The sequence below is a fragment of the Rhinolophus hipposideros genome, assembly GCF_964194185.1.
Source record: "Rhinolophus hipposideros genome assembly, chromosome: 14".
NCBI lineage: Eukaryota > Metazoa > Chordata > Mammalia > Chiroptera > Rhinolophidae > Rhinolophus > Rhinolophus hipposideros.
Window position 1 is genome coordinate 37,407,281 of NC_138060.1, and position 19,765 is coordinate 37,427,045.

The following is a 19,765-nucleotide window of genomic DNA, read 5'->3' on the forward strand; positions in this document are numbered from 1 at the left end:
AGGCAGGAAATCAAATGTATTTTTGGTTGAGTCAGACATAGCGGAAGTGGCTTGGTCCATGTGGTTTCTCATGTAGGCGCAGCTGTGCCTGTCTGTGGTTTTCCTCACAGAAGTGTGAGACGAATGAGCTGTGTTCATACAGAACTTAAAAAGGCCTGTTCCTAGAGAAGGCAAACCGTGCCCTGCTTGCAGATTGTCCAGTCCTTAGTGCCCACCCCCGCCCCCGCCCAGGGGAGAGCCTGCCCGTGGCCCCTGAGGAGGGAAACCCACCTGGGCCACCCCTTCCCCTCAGGCGGCCCTGCTCAGTACCTTGTGGCCATCACACATTGGACCAGGAGTAGGTACCTGACCCAAGAGCAGCCAGTCAGCGTGCTGGCTGCTGGCCTGTGAGGTGGCCTGGTACAGGAGCCCTGCTTGGAGAGGGGCAGTGAGGCGTCAGCCGCTTGGATTTGCAATGGAAATTCAGAGCTGCTCAAACACCCACTAAAGGAACAAAGGCTTTCTCAACAAAGTGGATTTATATATTGCAAAAATTTGAAAGCGTTTTAATAGTATGAAATGTGGTGCAAAAAGGCCCAGATGGAAGACAAATGCTCATGTGACTTGAAGATCTGTGAGCAGGACAGCTGTGGAGGGCCTCAGTCGTTCATTGCCAAGTCTCCTCCCTTGTGTTAATCGCCTGTTCCCACATAACAATTACCCCAAAATGTAGTGGCTTAAAACAATCATGAACATGATTAACTCACACACTGTCTGTTGGTCAGGAATCTGGGAGTGGATTAGCTGGGTGGTTCTGGCTCCAGGTCTCTCATGAGGCTGCAGTCAAGTTGTCAGCCGGGGCTGTAGTCAGCTGAAGGCTTCCCTGGAGTTGAAGGATGTTATTGGTAACTGTGTACCCCCCAAAACGTATGTTGAAGTCTTAACCCCCAGGACCTCAGCATGTGACCTTATTTGGAAATAGGGATCTTTCTGGATGGGATTAGATGTAAGTGAAGATGAGGTCAGACTAGAGTAGGGTGGCCCCTTCATCCAACATTTTAGGTGTCTTGAGAAGAGGAGAAGACACAGTCACACCTCAGCCTGAAAGTCATCCACCAGCCTGGTGTGATCACCATCAGTGGTTTTCAGTCTGGTCCCAAACCAGCAGCACCCGGGAACTTGTTAGAAACACAAACTCTTGGGCTCTATCCCAGGCTTTCTGAACCAGAGGCTCTGGGGGCAGGGCCCGCAATCTGTGTTTTAACAAGCCTTCCAGGTGATCCTCATCTTGGTCAAATGTGAGACCACTGCTCTAGTGCTGTGCGTTTCCCAAAGCAAGTGTGTAGGCCTTAGTCATCAGCTCCTCACACCAGTTTTCCGAAACAGACAAGTGTGCCCATTTTACGGAAAAGGAAACTGAGGCTTGGAAGGGAAGGCCTTGCTCGAAGCTAAAAAGCACCCTAGTAACAGAGCACAGATGTGGAAATCCCACACCAGGACCAATGCACAGAGTTTCCAAATTACCAACCCGGAACTCTCATCTCACCTCCTCTCCTCGTACTAGTTTCCAACCCATTATTACCCTTTCTGTGTGACTTTCTGTCATTCTAACATATTACTCTACTATTGTTTTGTTTAGCCAAAGACAAATTAGTAGGAAAATATAATTTATAGTTAAATAATTGCCTTTCTGGAATACTGTTCGGCGTTAAGGAAAGATGATATAGGAACATTTGTGACAACATGGATGGATCTTGAGAGTATAATGCTAAGCAAAATAAGTCAGACAGAAAAAGCAGAGAACCCTATGATTTCACTGATATGTGGTATATAAACCAAAAACGACAAGAGAACAAGACAAACAAATGAGAAACAAAAACTCATAGATGCAGACAATAGTTTAGTGGTTACCAGAGGGTAAAAGGGGGTGTGGGGAGGAAGATGAGGGTAAAGGGGATCAAATATATGGTGATGGAAGGAGAACTGACTCTGGGTGGTGAACATACAATGGGATTTATAGATATTTATTATTAAAAATAAAAAAAAATAATAATTGCCTTTTATCACGTTCTGTGTAATTTTGAAAGTTCATGGGAGGCTTCATGGGAATGCAGAATGCTATTGAACCAATTGATTTATTTGCAATTATTTTGAGAATAATCCCTTTATTAGGTCCCAATGTGAGAAAAATGGCAGTGGAATGCTCTTGAAATCTTTTAATCTGGTTCTTCAACGTTTTGAATCAAATATGTAGAATGATTGCTTGTTTTTATGCTTACTGCACGTCCGTATCAAATCTTCCACTGTATTGAAATGTCCATGCAAGTCTGATGATTCATTTTTATCAATACTTTTAAGTGTCTACAATTTCTGAAATATTATCATCTGATTTGGGCAGAATGAAACCTTAGATGCTGCGTGTGTGCCCTTGAACTTCAAGATTTGGTTTGTAGTTTGTCCTCCTGAGTCTATTGCCGTAGGATCCTGGTGTGTTAACTAAAGATACCACTCCGCTACACCATTCTCACTTCCACATTCTAAATATACCTACAGGAAGTGTAAGTGGTCAGCATTTTACATTTGCTCTGAGTCCTGGAACTTGGTTGAAATTCATACAACTGATTGGGAAGAACTGTAGGGCTCTAAAGTGATGCCTGAGTAATCAAAGAAAGATAAAATTACGGAGAGTGTGATTTTAAGATTAAGATATATCTATCTGGGGGTTCTAATTCTTTAAAAATCCAATGATGGATATTTGACAACTCATAAAAACAGGTAAAAATGAAGCATTAGCTCTGAGTGAAATACTGTGGTACCAGCCATAGAGGGTGCAAAGTCATCTAAGAAAAGACTGTTACCTTTAGGGAGAACTTATTATCTAGTGCTCATATACACACAGGGTTTAAACACACACACACACACACACACACACACGTGAAGGATGTTGTGGCAGATTGTATTTTCCCAAAATGGCTGTAACAATATTTCTGGTCCCACTTACTCTTCCAGAACTTTGCCAGTCCCCATCAAGAGGTGGGGGGTCTATGCTTCTTCCTCTGATGCTGGGCAAGACTCTGTGACTGTCTAGATGACCAAAACGTGGCAGACATGACACTGTGTGGCTTCCAAAGCGAGGTCATGGCTGATGATACTGCTCCTGTCAGCTCTCTCCAGGCTTTCGCCCGTGGAACCCAAACACCACACACTGAGGAAACACAGGCCACATGTGGGGAGACTCACGTGGAGAGAAGTCAAGGCTCCCGACTCAGCCCAGTGGAGCTCCCAGCGGACAGCAGCGCCTACTTCTTGGTCCCCTGAGGGACTCCTCTTGGAAGCAAGTCCCGCCGCCCTCAGGTGAACTGCCCCAGCTCAGGCCTGCTGAGCAGAGACAAGCCCACCCCGCCCCCCTTGCATGGCCCAAATTGCAGATCCGTGAGCAAAATAAGTGATTGTTGTTTTAAGCCATTGAGTTTTGAGGTAGTTTGTTATGCAGCAAATGATAGCCAGAATGGAACTAAAAATTAAAAACTAGAAAAGGCCATACTTGGTGAGGAGGGAAGGAGCCATGAATTCAGAAAGGAAGGCCTGGGTGTGCAGGCCTCGCAGGCTGCGGCAGGAATTTGAGTTCATACACCAGTAGGAAGTGGTTGAAGACTATTGAGCAGGAGAATGACATGGTCGATTAAAATGAGCTGCTGATGGATGGCTCCCAGAGGGCCCACCCTCTCCTAAATCAGTCACACCTCATGACCAGTCATGAAGACTCACCAAAGGACTGTGATAAATAACAATTTAAAGAAAAAATAATTTTTAACATTTATAAGGAAACAAGTAAATAGCAATTTAAGGGGGGAAAAAGACACTTATTCTTTGGGATTACCCATTTTAAGCTTAACATTTTCTAATATAGTCCTGCGTCAGTTTTTAAAATTAGACTTGTCAAAAGGAGAGAGAAAAACAACCCTACATTAGTGGGTAATAGAAAGGCATTTGTTTTCAGTAAAAATACAAATCTTCAAAGAATAGTTGCAGTCCATGTTCTTCAGCAAGCATCAATAAATAAATAAATAAATAAACAAAGAGGGATGTGTCTTCTGAATTGTAATGTGCGTTTCATTTAAATTGCTCAGTGTTGGGGGTGACTCAGACTAGGTGTGACGTATGAGGGTAATTATCGGGTTGATGGAACATAGTGACAAAGCTATAATAAGAGCCATTATTTTCGTCTTATAAATGAATCTGACAAGGCTGAAGAATTTCACTGTTCTGCCACTAATACACCACAATTTGGTGCCTGTATTCTACGGGACCCTGTAAAATTCTGTTTCAAATGGGCAACATGTTGAATATGTAAAATGGACCTATGTCACATAACAGATTTGTTCCTGCAAGACAGTGCAACAAATAAAACAAGAAATTAAATAGTATTTTTAAAGCGCTGGCTTGCTAAGCTCCCTCCGAACTTGCTGTGAGATCTTGGGCCCCGTACTTACTTCTGTAGCCCGGAGGTCCCATCTCTGTAAGGGCTGGAGGGGAGGGCAAAGCTAGATGATTTCAGCTCAAACACCGTTGGAGATGCTCACTCCTTTCCCTCCGTTTTTTTCTAATAGTAAATAAGGAAGTAAACAGCATCCACACAGAGAGGGAAGCTCTTATTCTAGCGCTTTTATTTTGCAAAACAGACTTAATTTGTAATATGAATCAGCTCTTCTCCCAGGCTATAGACTACCCCTTCCCAACTCATTTGTTTAATATGTTTAGATTTTCATAATCAGTGTTGTGATTATCTATTGCTAAGTAACAGAACTACTCTGAAACTCAATGACTTGAAATAGCCATTTTAATTTCCTCATGAGTTTGTGGGTCAGGAACTGGGGAAGGGAGCAGTTGTGCAGCTTGTCTCTTTCCAGCTGGAGAACCCACTTCCGAGATGGTTTCTGAACTCCCGTGCCTGGCACACTGACGGGCAGCTGGCAGGCTCCGCTGGGCCTCTCCATGTGCTCCTCCAGCATGATGGTGTCGGGATAGTCAGACTTCTAACAGGACATCTTGGGGTTTCCAGAGAGAATGTGATGAGAGACAGGAAGGGGAAGCTGTCAGTTTCTGATGGCTGGGGCCAGAAATGGGCATAGCAACACTTCTGTCATGTCCTGTTGGTAAGGTTGCTACAGAGCCCACCTACATTCAGCGGGAGGAAATATAGACCCCACCTATTAGTGGGAGGAGTGTAAAAGAATCTGGCTAATTTTATCTCAAAGTAGGCTGCTGTACTGATACCAATTTTTATTTATTGAGTGCTTCCTATTGCTAGGCAAAGTGACTCATTTAATCTTTCCAATAACTGAGATACCTTTATTATTCCCATTTTACAGATGAGAAAACTGAGGCAGGGAAATTAAGTGGTTTGCCAAGGGTCAACTGGCTAGGAGGTGGCAGAGCCAGACTTGCTTCCAGGGCAGTCTGGCTGCAGAACCCACACTCTTGCCCCTCTCTCGCCTCCCACTCATGTAACACTGTCCCAGCCATTCGGGAGGAGCTGCATAGAAGCTCTGCTGTTCCTGTATTCTGCTTCCATCCATACTCTCATAAAGGAAATGACCATTCAGGAAAGCCAACCTTTCCCTTGTCGGATTCCCAGGCCAGATAGGGTTGTATTTTTGCTTCTGAACACTGCTCCTGCTGCTTTTCCACAATGTGAATTCACATAAATCATAATAGCCTATCTATCCGAGAGGGTTAATTTTATGAGGCAGCTTGACTGGTAAAACATTATTTCTGGGTGTGTCTGTGAGGGCGTCTCTGGAAGGTCTTTTGGACAACTTTAGTATTCTTGCCTAACTTTGAACAGGAACACAAATGGAGCAGACCCAAGCCCAACTCATGGTAAAGAGTCAAAGCCAGCCAGAGCTTCAGCTTGAAGCAGGATCACCCTGCCACTCCTGTTAGCAAACCTGCAAAAGCATGAGTGACAATGATTAAGTTGACATCACTCTCTTAGGGTTCACCATGAGGGCAAATTTTGTTACCTCTTCCTTTATTGCTATGTGCTCAGAGCCTCAGTTTGTTACACAGCAGGTGTTCAATAAACGTCTGTTGTGGTCACATTTATGTTTCTGCTAAAATTAGTAACCTAGAAGAATAAAACTGAAAGCAAATTACATAATTTAGTAGACAAGCAGATGGTCCAAACGCTAAATCATCACCTTCGACAAGGCTCAGAAATCATGTTGAAGGTCATTAGGTAAAGCACCGACTGAAAAGGACTGCCTGGATTTGAATGGAGGCTTCACGAAGTACTGGCCAAGTGACCTTGGGTAAAAGGTGCTTCACCTCCGCCCCATTCCACATCTATTCAATAGAGCTATTGATAGTACCTACCTCACAGGGCGGTTGTGTGGATTAAGAGATGTTTTTTTATGTATTTACAACGTCACCTGGTACATGATAAACACTGTACAGGCATTTCGTTATGAGCAGCATAAGACGATTTGGAGCAAGGTTACTATTGAAGTCCTCTTGGCCTGCTCCTCCTGTCACCTATTTATATCCACTTGTTCTCACTTTTGTTACCTCACCTCTGTGCATAGTTAGCTCGTTTGGAGGTTTTCATGACCTTTTTATGCTCAGGTATGCTAAGTGCTGATATCTATTTCATCCACTGCACTCCACCAACTATTTCAAGAACCGATTTTGTTCTTTTCACCTAGGATATCATTTGTCCCTCTCCACCTGCTCAAATCGTTATTTGTTCCTTAATGTCCAGTCTAAATGCCATGTCTCTCATGAAGCCTGTTCTGCTCTTCCTTCCCAGAGGGACCTGGTTGTTCTCTGAACTTCCTCAGCAATTCCTCTCTACTTCAATTACACCTTTATACTTTATACTTTCAGGTATATGCCTTTCCATGATGAAATTATAAGCTTCTAGAAGACCAAGACCACAATTTCTAGGCTCACTTTCTGCCCATTCCCACCCTTAACATATGGCAAGCAAGCAATGTGTTGAATGAATATATATGAAAAGCCCATTTAGATAGGTTCATCTAAATCCTAAAACAGCTTTATTGAAAAGTCAAGTTTTTAAAGAAAGGTAGAAACTAGTTATAACAGAACACTAATTATATATTAAACGGTAGAAGAAGTTTGCATGTAAAAAAGAAAGATACTTGATTTATTGCATTACAAAACTTTATTTCATTTAAAAGGTCCAATATAAGTCAGATTAAACCCCAAATTGACAGCTACACTTAAGAGATCGCCTGAACTAAATGGCACTGTTTGAGTTGAGTGTCTTGTCATTTGCTATTACCACCATTTCCCCCAAAGTAGTTCTAGAGCAGAAGCTGGTATTATTAAAATACACATCAGATATTTCAGATGTCATCTTTCATGCAGAAGTTAAAAAGCAAACAGGCTTTTCTGTTCCCACCACAGAGCAGGGCCTGAATGCGTGTGACATACAAGGTGTAACTACAAGGGAACTTACTGTGGAGCTGTGTTCTTTCATGAAGTCTGTGGACATACTCCAACAATACTAGTGCTGTTCAAATACTACTCGGGACAGTACCCTGGGTTTCCCCAGCAGACCAAAGGAAGTGGCTGATCAAGCTGGGGGAGAGACTATCACAAAATGCAATCACAAAGCAATGAAACCGTTTTCCTAGTGGGCAGGCAATCCAAAGAGCCACCTCACAAATATTTTCAATAACAGCATCATTTATAGAAAGTGATGCAAGATCTAAGTTTTGATATATGTGCGGATAAATTAAAAACAGCTTGTTACTTTATAGCTACACCTTGGATTTCATTAGATGTGGTAAATCTAACAGTGTGTCTAATGAGTCCTTCTGGAAATCAGCGCAGATGAGTCAACAGCCTGTAAAAGGGAAGACACAGCAGAGGGCACGAGATTCATCCTTTCAACGTTCTCAGTGTTCTCTTGGAGGACAGACCCAGGCCCAAGAGCAGAAGTTAGCGGGAGGGAGGCTTCAATTCCATCTAAGGAAGACCTTTCTAACAGTTAGAGCTGCTCAACAACTGAATGGACTGCTTGGTGAGGTAGAGTCACTGGAAGTGTTCAAGGTGGAAAGATCACCCTTGTAGAAGGGACTCCTGCATTTGTTAAGAGGTTAGACTGGATGAATCTCAGGTTTCTTTCAATTCTGAGATTCTAGAAAATTCCCTCAGGGAATTCAGAAGAGAATTCCTAAAAGGAAAGAGAAAGCACACATATGTATACTTTTAGAATCCTCAAGTTTTTCTTTTTTTCAAAAGGTACAATAGAAAATGTAGTCCGCTGTCTTTAAAATGCATATTCACCTTCCTACCACTAATAATTAGGAAGGGTCCATTATGACTTCTTTATATTATAAAGAAAAGATGGAGGATTACATTTATAATTTCTGTAAATATTTTAGAAAAAAATGCTTAAAATCTAGTAGTCAATGCCCTAGAAACTTTATAGATTTTTAGGTAATATGCACAGATACAAATACATTATTCATTAAATACAACTCACATCTGTGTTTTATTATACTCTAAAATATACAGGAATCTTGATGTACTGAAAGAATGCAAGTAAATACAGTATTCAAGCAGTCACTATTTCTATGTACATGCTCATTAATTCTTCAAAAACCCCACAAAATTATCAAATAGATCAAAATACTGTTCTGTGTTTTCACACTTTATATTCAGAAAAACCAGCTGATAATTTACAATGTCATAAAGTTTCCAGTTTTACAATACAAAAAGGATAAAATGAAATTGGGTATCATTTTGTGAAAATTTATGGAACTTTATACCTAGACCTGTAAGACCCCCTACATATGTGAAATCATTCTCACTAGGAAAATGACAGTTACAGTAAAAGCAGAACTATGTAAATTGTTACTTAAAAGCCTAATCGGCAGCCTTTTCTCTCTCTCCCTCTCTCAGTTATTTGAAAGGCAGTCTTCCATTTTGGCAGGCAATTGCTTCTTTCCCCCAGAAATAGCATGTTATAAACATGCTACTTTAAATCTGAATAGGACCTAAAGGCTTCAGTATTATAAATCTTGCCCAGTATGCAAACGCCTTCCAAGAGACCGGATGATGTTAATTTATCAATAACAAGGAATTTGATTCTTCACTAAACAATGACAACAAAAATACCCCAATCCGTGTGGAGGCACAAAAGTAACATAAATGACGAAGGTATACCATCCAAAGTAGTGAGGCTGAAAATTTCCCCAGAACCACTTAGCTGCAATAGGGTGAAAATAATCTACTTTTTGATTTTCTGAAATTTTCTTCTTCTAGGAAATTCTTTACATTTTCAAAAAGAAAAATAGTTCAATTTAAAACCTAAACCATTCAAAACTGGGTGACAACAGCCTGACCCCAATCTATCTCGTGTCTACATCACAAGTATTTTCACCCTGACTGCACCCAGTCAGCTGGCTTTCAATTCTATTATTATAAAACTTGGAATTTTAAAATTTTTATGTAAAAGAAAAAAAATGTAAAAATACATCTGCTTTCTCTCATGGTTTAATACAGTATTCGAAGGCTTTCAGATGTTTTCTTTAAAAAAAAAAATCAACATTTTAAACCAAATCTCAGCTTCATTTTCAGAAATATTAAAGTTTGGTTTAGATAATGTCTCATTTCACCTTTTCCAGTTTCCACAAAATGGCATTCTATTAAAAAAACCTTTAAGTTATTTGGTCCTTTGGCAATTTGCTGTGCACATAATGCCTACTGTACCAAACTTTTATTGCCCTTAAATTTAGTTGCAGTTTTATTGATAACATTTAAATCTAGTGTCCTTATCTCTTCTTTTACAAAGTGTTGCTTGTGTAAGCAGATTAGGGTGCAGTGTCCCGAATTATTCCTGGCACTGCGAAACCAAATTAAACAATTCCTTGCACAAAGCAATCTGACATCAAAGTGTTTTCCTCTGGTCAAGTCTATTTCAAGATTCTAGAAGTTCCTTTTGCAAAACTTGCCTTTAAAATTCTTCTTCCTAATGTCATCACATTTCTTATATTCACTCACTCAGCGATCTTTCCTCTTAGGTTGAATTTGTATGAGAATAAGAAAGTGCCTTTTTCCTGAAAAGGCACAGTTTGGAGCATTAGTGTTAGAACTCTCTCCTCAGACCTCTGTCTGGTTCAGCCTCTTAGTAGGTCTCAGAATCGGAGTCATTGAGCTCATCCACGTCGGTGTATAAATACTCCTGTTCCCCGCCAATGTTGTTGAAACTGCAGTAGGAGCTAGGTTCATTCCTCATGATGGGCAAGGCTTCAAAGCTGACTGTTTTTGAGGTGTTGGTGTAACGATTAATGGCATTGAATGTCAGGGATGATAAAGGGCTACTCGATGAAACAGGCATCATGGTGGCCAAAATGAGAGCTAGGCAATCAGCTACGTCCTTATTGGGAGCACAGGCCAAAGCTGGGGTATAGCCTAGAATTAAAGATAAAATTAAAAAATTAAACATCCTGAGAATCATTTCACTAATATAAGGAAATAAGCCTAAAGGCCTACAACTTTAGCTCTACTTAATTGGCTTATGATAAATTGGTTTAATTAGAATGATTCAAAATTTCCAGTAAGTTGAAAAAGAGGAAAGTCATAGAAATCTCAGGTGGGAGGAAACCTCACAGACTACATTATAGAAGAGAAAACTGAGGCATAGAGATAGATGATTTCCCCAAGATCTTACAACTTATCCATATCCATCTGAATTCATAGAAAAATAGGGGTAAAAAACCCAGTTTGATAATCTTCCTTTGGAATAGTGGAAGAAACCACACTGTAAATTTTAAGTTATGTAAGTAAGCATTTACATGCTGAGAAATCTGAACTAGTACAGATTCGTGAACGAGGCACTGAGCAGGTGCTCAAAAGAGACATGTTGAAGGAATGAGACTTCGCTGTCGTTTAACTTTTTTTTAGGGTCACAGTCCACTGATGAAACAGTAAAATAAACAGGTGAACTTTTAAAATTCCTATGTCAAAACAACTGTTTCCTTTGTAACAGTTTGTTTCTTCAGCAAAAGATGGCTTACCTTAGACCGAAGGCACCATACTGTTATCAATACAACAAACTGAGAAGGAAACATCTGGTAGGTCTTGTTTGGTACAAGACCCAGTCTTGAGGAGGGAGCAGGAGAGAAGATGGTGAGAGCACACTGTGTGATGCCAAGTTTAGATTACCCCACTCAGAAATTCAGCCGCTGCTGTCGTAAGTTTGAGCCTACAGCTTCATTTGTTCTTGCACATGTCGACACGGTTTTCCCTATACTATATTTACTCATGTTTTAGCCTTTACATACATACAAGTATATATTTTTAAAAGTCACATTTGTTTTTTAAATAGCTGAATGATTTACCACAAAACAAACATTCCTCTAACCACCATTCAGATCAAGAAAGAAAACATTACCAGCACACCAGAAGCCCTACCTGTTCCAATCACTACCGCTTTTCTCTTCTACAAAGGAAACCACTATCCTGACTCGTGGTAATCATTTCTGTGCTTTCCTTTTTACTTGTATTCATAAACAGTATTGTTTAGTTTTGATCTTTTCAAACCTAATATAAATGGAATCAGAGTATGTATTATTTTATATCTGGCTTCTTTTGTTTAACATTATATCTGACATTTGTCCATGATATAGTTGTAGTCAGTGTATTTCCATTGTTATATATTCCACTGTGTTATTATACCATGGTTTAGATAGTCATTCTAACTATTAGGCATTTGGCTATTTCCAGTTCTCCTATGTATTTTCTTCATGCTACATTAGCCTTGAGTAAAAAAAAAAAAAAAAAAAAGATTTCCTTTCCCTTCATAAATTTCCCTTTTTCAAGGGCCAGAGAGGCCCCTGCAGCTTGGGCAGGAGTGGCTAAAGGGTGTGCATATATTAAGGTCCATGTGCTCAAAGTGAGTAAGAAAGGGCTGCGGTGCCCACACATCTTTAAAGGGCTCTTCGGAAGGTCTGAAGGTGCCTGTCGTGCTGCTCCTGCTGGTTGGCAGAGCAATCCATTAGACAGGCCACCATGCCTTGGATGGGGGTGGGGAGGAAGAAGAGTATCTAAGGCGTACTTTCAAGTAAAAATATGACTAAAAACAGGCTTCTCTCCTCTGCATGGGGTTGGTGTGGTCAGCTAAAGATATAAGACAAGTAAACTCCTTGAGGAAAGGCGTCTAATCCGTCCCATGCAAAGATAACATATTTTGCTTCCTCCAGAAAAATCCATGGAAATGTCACTTACCCGCATTCTTAGAGTGAATTAAGCACAGGATGTAGTGGGCCCTCTATTTTATCTCTATTTAGACTCTAGAGCCTAATTAATCACCAATCACTGTTATATGAGCAATTTATAACTGGATCATTAATTTAAAATTTAGAATAGTTGTAAAATGAGATCGGAATTTATGACTTGTCAACTTTGGGTCATGATTACTATTTCGAATTGCAAAATGTGTTAGAAGATATCCAGGTTGCAGGTGACCTTTATTATTATCAGTTATATTATTCTTCCATTTCTTTATAAGGCAAAAGTATATAAATTCTTGAAAATGATCAACAAAGGCTGTATATCAGCTATTGATTCAGAGCCTCAGAATGCGGTCAAATATTCTATATAGGTTAGCACTTAGGGCTCCTCGTTTTAAGCTATATAGTTGCTGTATTTCCAGAAAAGTAATTTACTGATAGTAAAAATTTCTTTTAAAGTTGGGTAAGTCTGAACTTATCTTAGTGGGCAATATTAACCACTTCCGTGGATTTAATGACTACATATCCTAATGATTCCCAAATCTCTCTGTCCTACCTCGCTTTTGCTTTTGGGCTCTAGATCCATATATCCAATTACCCATTTGGAGCTTCCACTGAACTTTTCTCAGACCCCTAAGTGAACCCAGCTCTTCCTCCTACATTCCCATCTTTTTTTTAACCTAATATAATCCTGCTAAACAACGGCACGTGCATCTACACAGCGCTCCAAGTCCGGTGACGTGCACTTCTTCCCTCACCAAGTCCCAGTGAGTCCCATCACAAGACCTCTAGACACATCTACCTCTTTTCATCATCAATGCCTCTACCTTAATTCTGGCTCCCGTCTTCTCTCACTTGTAACTGTTAACTTGTTTTCCCATTTTAATCTTGCTCCCCTCAGACTGCTATTTACCTAAAGCACAGATCCTTTGCCATTTGACTGAAGAGAGCGGCATAACTCAGTATTTACTCTGCCTTGTGTTATATCTCTAAGGATGCTAACTCTCTCTAAGGACGAACGTTCTCCCCCCACTTAGTTGTCCTTTGGATTTTGGTTAAGTCACTTTCTTGGGATACCTTCCCTGATCCTACAAAAAAAGGGTATGAACACTCTTTTATATGCTCTCATAATATTCTAGGTTTACTCCAATTGAACTACTTCAAGTGCACTGTAACAGCCTGTTTATTCTCATCTCCATTCGAGGAAGTAGACAGTCTTACTCTACGTTGTATCTTTAGAACTTAGCACAGTGCTTGGTACAATAACCAATAAGTATTCAGAGTCCCCACTATATCCAGGCACCGAGAATGTATTAGTGAACGCCACTGACAAAGATTCCCTGCCGTCATGGAACTTACATTTATTCTACTAGGGGAGACACACAGACACCATAATAAAAAGGTAAATTATATACAATATGTTAGAAGATGAACTCTATGGCAAAAAGAAAGAGGGAAGAGTAGAGCAGGTTAACAAGGCCTGAGAATGCTGAGTTAGGGGTACACAGCAGGTCGTAGTATAAATAGGGGAGTCAGGATAGGCTTCATTGACAAAATGAAATTTGAGCTAAGATTTGAAACAGGTGAAGGACTTAGTGAAAGACTGTGTGGGGACAGAGTGTTCCAAGCAGAGGAAACAGCCAGAACAAAGATCACGACACACGTACATCCCTGGTGTGGAAGGGCCGGCACGGCAGAGTGGAGAGAAGGAAGAGTGTGCGAGGAGGTCAGAGAGGTAACAGGGCAGCGAGTCAACCATGTAAGGCCTTGTAGATCATTACTGGGATTGTACGGGACCCGAGATTCAGAAAACTAGTACCTTCTCATACTTCTCATACATTTTAAAAGGATCCAGTCCAGAGTGGTAGGAATAGAGGAGAAAAAAGTGGGTATATTTTGGATATACTTTGGATGTAGCTCAGTAGTACATGCTGATGGATTGTTCACTGGGTGTAAGAGAGAGTCAAGGACGATTCCAGGCACGGGTATCTGCCCTGAGCAGCTACAAGGACGGGAAATGTTGGCTGAGATCAGGACAGCGGTAGGGAGGACAAGCGTGGCGGGGGGTGGGGGTGGGGGTAGAGAAGGGATCAGTAGTTCAGTTCTAGACATGTTAGGTTTGAGTTGTTTATTAGACATCATGTGGTATTGGCAGCTGGATCTATAAATAATGGAGATCATGAGAGGTCTGGGATAGAGATATAAATTTAGGACTTCTCAGCATATAGGTAGTATTTAGAACCAAGGGGCTGGATGAGATCATCTAGGGAGTAAACGTAGATAAGGAAGCAAAAAGAAACAAGGATTGGACCCTAGAGCCCTCCAAAATTAAAAAGTTGGGGAGAAGAGGGAGACACTTTGAAAAATAAACTGAGAAGGAATAATTAGTAACATTAAGAGGAAGACCAAGAATGTTTGGAGTCCTGAAAGCCAAGTGAAGAAAGTTTATTAAAGGAAAAAAATACACCTGAAACTAATATAATATTGTATTATCAATTATACCTCAATGGAAGAAAATAAATGTAACAAAAAACAAATAATTTTCAGTTTCAGTGAATCTGGTTATTTAATCCAACCCTCAAAATAGTGAGTTAGAAACCCTCAACCAATTCAAGGAACCAGGTATTTGTGAATGAAGAGAGACTGGGTTCACCTAACGCAAGGAACTGTAAGCCAATCATAGATACCACGACTCTTATCTTGCCCTAAAGTGACCTGCACCTAGTTATCCAAGTAGCAGTGTGCAGCCTAAAGCAAAAGACGGAGATTATTTGGGGGAATACTGGACACTTCTTGCTATGGAAGATTGCAACCTTTATAATCCCAGTTATTCCTTTATTCATGTATATTTTAAATTCCATATTAAAACTCTTATTCCTATTTTAAAAAAAGAAAAAAGTAATCATTTTGCCGAATTTTGATATACCAAGTAAACTGAGAACTAGGGCCTCTCAGCACAGTGGAAGTCACTGGTGATCTGGAGAACAGTTTTGCAGTATGTTGGCAGCAACGGTCTGACGGGAAGGGATTTAAGAGGAGGAAAGAAGAGAAGAATTGGGACAGCAGGAGAGCCAATTCTTGAGTTATTTTGCTATAAAGAGGAACACAGAAATATGGCAGGACCTGGTAGGAATAGTGGGATAAATGATTTCTTTAAGATGAGAGAAATAATGTTTATATACTTATGAGAATAATCTAGGAAGATTCCAACAACACATCGTTATGATAGGACACAAAAGCAAAGAATTGCTAAAGTGATTGTCTCAAGTAGGCAGAAGGGGACGTGTATAAGTAAGAATATTAGCTTTAGGTAAGAACCTGGCAATTAAGTAAAGGTCTTGCTAAGTATTTGTTGACAGTTGAATACTAAGATAAAAAAGATGGTAACACTAAACCAAAGTTAATAAACACTAACTCTGATTGAATAGACATGTAAAATTCACAAGTTCGTTTGTTAGATGGACTTTTCCTGTTTCTCTTGCTCTCATTTCCCTTTGTCACAAAGTACCATTCAATAAAATCCCAGCTCTCCTCTTTGACCAATAAAAAGTATCCAAGTTTACTTCAAATTTGGATCATCAAAAGAGAAAAGCTTCTAGTAAGACACAGGTTAAGCAAAGAGAATACAGAACCTCCTTACCGTTTTCATCCACTGCAAGCACACTTGCTCCTTTCCCCAAAAGTTCCTGAACCACCATGGTGAGCCCATTTCGGGCAGCAACATGCAGAGGTCTGGGGGAAAAAAATTATACATGTACACAAACACACACACTACAAACCTGAGGCACCTAGTCCTGACAGCAGTACAAAGGATATGGGGACAGCAGAACCAGCTTGCGTGTGCTGTCACGCCTCGTAAACGTGCCTACATTTAGCACGGGCCACATCAGCAAGTTCTCGCCTTCCCTAAACCCTTTTGTTAGCTTCCTTCTAAGATTCAATGTTTAAAAAGATTATACCAACTAAACTGCATTCTTAAGTTTTAAGACATGAGGTCGGCAAATAGGTATAAAAGAATATATAATAAAAACCATATATTGCAAGAGCACAAATTCCAATAGACTTTGAAAACAATTTACAGATTCTATGACTAATTTTTGGACCCTCCAGAGATCTGATTGATACGTGAATGGAAACCAGTATTATACTATTTTTCTTTTTACCAATCTCAAAGTAGAACAGCAAACAGACTTTGGGAGAGGACAATGGGAGATGAGGATCTAAGATCTAAGTAGTCATGTGCTGGCTGGCTGCTCAGATTAACAACTTGATTCTTTCTGAAATCTCTTTAGCTTACAGGCACATATAAAGCCTTTAACCTCATTTATTGCTAGTGTCACATGCATTATTATTCCTGTTGGTTTCCACGAAACACACATTTTCCTCCATAAAATTGGATTGAGAAAAAACATTATTTTCCATAATAAAGTTTCAGCTTCAAAAGCTCTTTTTAGTTAATATGCCTTTCAACTGTGATGATTTTAGAAATGAATTTTGTCAAGTCTAAAAACTATGACTGATTCCAATGGTCCCATGTTAGAAAAAATCCCATTAATCATTTTTATAATTACAGGTCATAGATAAAATACTTACGTTTGCAAGGCTGCATTGGTTGCATTGATGAGGTTTCTATCTGTTATCTTTTCCAGTATTAACAAGGCACTAGTTTCATGACCCTAAAATTATGGAAAAATAACTTAAAAACTTGGGTACCATTACAGATAAATTTATACACTCAGTACACCCCACCCTAGGCCACATAATAATATATATGTCACCATACATATGCCATGAATTTTCTTGGCTAATGCCTTAAATATTTGTCCAAACATGTATTGGTGGAATGAGGTTAGGAGGAGAGGACAAGAATATTTAAGATTAGAGAGATTAAAGAAAGACAGTAATTATGTTTAGGCTGTGCCCCAAACTTACTTAGCTTACTGCAGACTTTCATACACTTAACACATCAGTTCTTTTTTATAAGATGTCTAATGCCAGTGATCATTAGAGAGGTTTGGTCCCTAGTACTTCTGTTTATTTTAGTGAAGTGGAAAAACGTTAAAAGCCACTGCTGACATTAACAATGAAAACATCCTTAAAATGTATACATACCTTGCTGCAAGCCAAATGGAGGGCGGTGTTTTTACTGTTGTCTTGTAACGTCAGATCTGCACTAGCACTGCTAACCAGCATCTCTGGGAGGAAAAATTGCATCAATTCTTATGTTTATGAACATGTATCTTAGATTACCAATAACTCACTGTAGAGAAACGAATACAAAGCAAAAATATACCTCTAGCAAAAACTTCAGTGGAAGACAAATACTGTAACAAAACATATATACTATATTGCCCTACTGCTGTGTGAGCCAAAGACACTAACAACAGCAACTAACCGTTTATGTTCCGAGAAGTTACTAACTTTCAAATACTGTTTTAAGTGCTCTGGGTTTATAATAATTTATTTTAACCTCACAACAACCCTACAAAGTGGGTACTGTTATTTTTCTCACTTTACAAATAAACTGAAGCATAAGGTCACTTAGTTGGCAGATCCGGGATTCACCTGCAGTCATTCTGATGCCAGAACCAGTGCTCTGAACCACTACCTTACACTTGCCTTGCTGAAGTACTAGTCAGTCAGTCAGCGCACATGGAAACACTGTGGCTTTACATGAACATGTGGGTTGTAAGCAGGTAAAAGGTTTTAAATCTCAGGAGTGGTGGGATAACTCATGGAAAATTCAGTGAATTAGACTGAGAAGTTTTGGGATCTAAGTTCTACAGAAGCAACATACATACTTAGAATAATAAAAGCCTAAACCAGTTTTTTTACCAACTGTATTTGTTTGTCCATTTTCTGCAGCCATCATGAGGGGTGTTTTCCCAGAAGAGTCCACAGAATTGACTTGAGCATTATGGCTGAGCAGCAGCTGTAAACACTCTACGTGGTCTGTAAAGGCGGCCGCATGGAGAGGAGTTCTGCCACAGAGAAAATTGAAAGACTTGACGAACTCTGAATGTCACATACTTTAAAAATAGTTATTCCTTAATTTGTGACAAGTCGTTTTCAAGGGTTTACATACAGATTAGGCTATCAAACACATCGCCTAGATACAAATAGGCGTAATGGAGCATACAGATTTCAGCTACATTGGTATTTGTGATAATACAAAGGCCCTTAATAAAACTATCTGGAATAAGGATAAATTATGAAATTCCTAAAACATACTACATCATTAAAGGAAATTTTGAAATAAATAAATCCTGACCCAAACACAACCAAATAAATCCTGATCTATTACAACTACTGAACTCTCTTCCAGCTTTTATTTCTATGTAGAAAAATGTTAACTTTATTAAAAATAACTGTTGGTAACAAACAATGCCTCTTAAAAAAAAGGGGGAAATCTTCACAAGTTTTAAAAAGAGGAAGACTGGCTAAAAATCATAATAGAAAAGTCTTTTATAATGAAAACATAATAAAGATTTTATAGCAATTTATACATGCAAATATAAAAATCAATTTTTAATTAATAATGGGTTCTTTGTCCATTCTTCCACATTAGTCTAGTAATTAAAATATTTTTTTCCTACTAAAAATAAAATTATTTCCTACATAGTTGAATCCCTACCTTCCTTTTGAATCTGTGGCATTCACGATGCTGGCACCTAATGTATCAATTAACATCTCAGCAGCACCTTCGTTGTCATTTATCCTGTGTAAGGTAACAAGGTGATCACTCTCACAGTAGTGGTGTATTTCTGAGATAGTCAAACCAAATCTGATTCATTCCGCCTTTACTTACACAGCACAATGCAATGGACTGAAAGCATTTCCGTCCATTTTCTGGAAAACTTCCTGTTCTAAAAGAAGTTCTACACATGTCTCGTGACCTAAATAAATAAATGAGAATCAGATATTAAGATCCAAATCACCAAAAAATACTGAGGTGCCCATATACACCCACACATCCCTATACAAATAATAAAAAGTTTTACGTGGATTAAAAATAACCAGTTCACTGAACCCATTAAACATCACATTTTTAGGAGCTTTGAAATCCAAAATACAACCTCAAGACCTGACGTACAGTAGCTCTATATGATAATTTTATTGTAGTTTATTACTTACACAGAAAATACTTAATTTGTGGGGAAAACAATAATCTCATTATTATTTTCCACGGTGACCAGTTAAGAGTTATTTGGTCATTATTTTTAAAAATGTCATATTTAGATGGCATAGTATAACTTTCAAAATAATATATATTTATACAGCATAACTTCAAAATTTAAATATTTTCTGATTATAGTAATGAGTTAATGGGAAAATACCAAATACTATAGAAGTGTTTAGAGGGAAGAAGTATATGTCCTGGTCCCCACGCACATTCTCCCAGTTCCAGTCTAGCCTATAACCTACTACTTGAACAGTTCTAGAAAATTTCTAGGCATATACAACTGCAGGTACACAAACATAGTTCCTTTTCAAATTTTTAATACAAATGAGATGTTTAG

At 39.3% G+C, this 19,765-nt stretch overlaps 1 protein-coding gene across 11 annotated transcripts in view; it reads right to left on the bottom strand.

Moving 5' to 3' along the window:
- Window positions 1-7,012: 7,012 nt before the first annotated feature.
- Window positions 7,013-19,765, bottom strand: part of ANKRD28 (ankyrin repeat domain 28) — a 145,231-nt gene continuing 132,478 nt past the window's right edge. For all 11 annotated transcript variants that reach the window (XM_081071292.1, XM_081071294.1, XM_081071293.1 and 8 more), the window contains 7 exons: window positions 19,054-19,141; window positions 18,880-18,963; window positions 18,081-18,226; window positions 17,358-17,440; window positions 16,839-16,921; window positions 15,886-15,977; window positions 7,013-10,425 (listed from right to left, as the gene is read on the bottom strand). In XM_081071292.1, coding sequence (XP_080927418.1) covers window positions 10,139-10,425; window positions 15,886-15,977; window positions 16,839-16,921; window positions 17,358-17,440; window positions 18,081-18,226; window positions 18,880-18,963; window positions 19,054-19,141 — 863 coding nt within the window. In that variant the 3' untranslated portion in view covers window positions 7,013-10,138. The remainder of the gene's footprint in view (window positions 10,426-15,885; window positions 15,978-16,838; window positions 16,922-17,357; window positions 17,441-18,080; window positions 18,227-18,879; window positions 18,964-19,053; window positions 19,142-19,765) is intronic.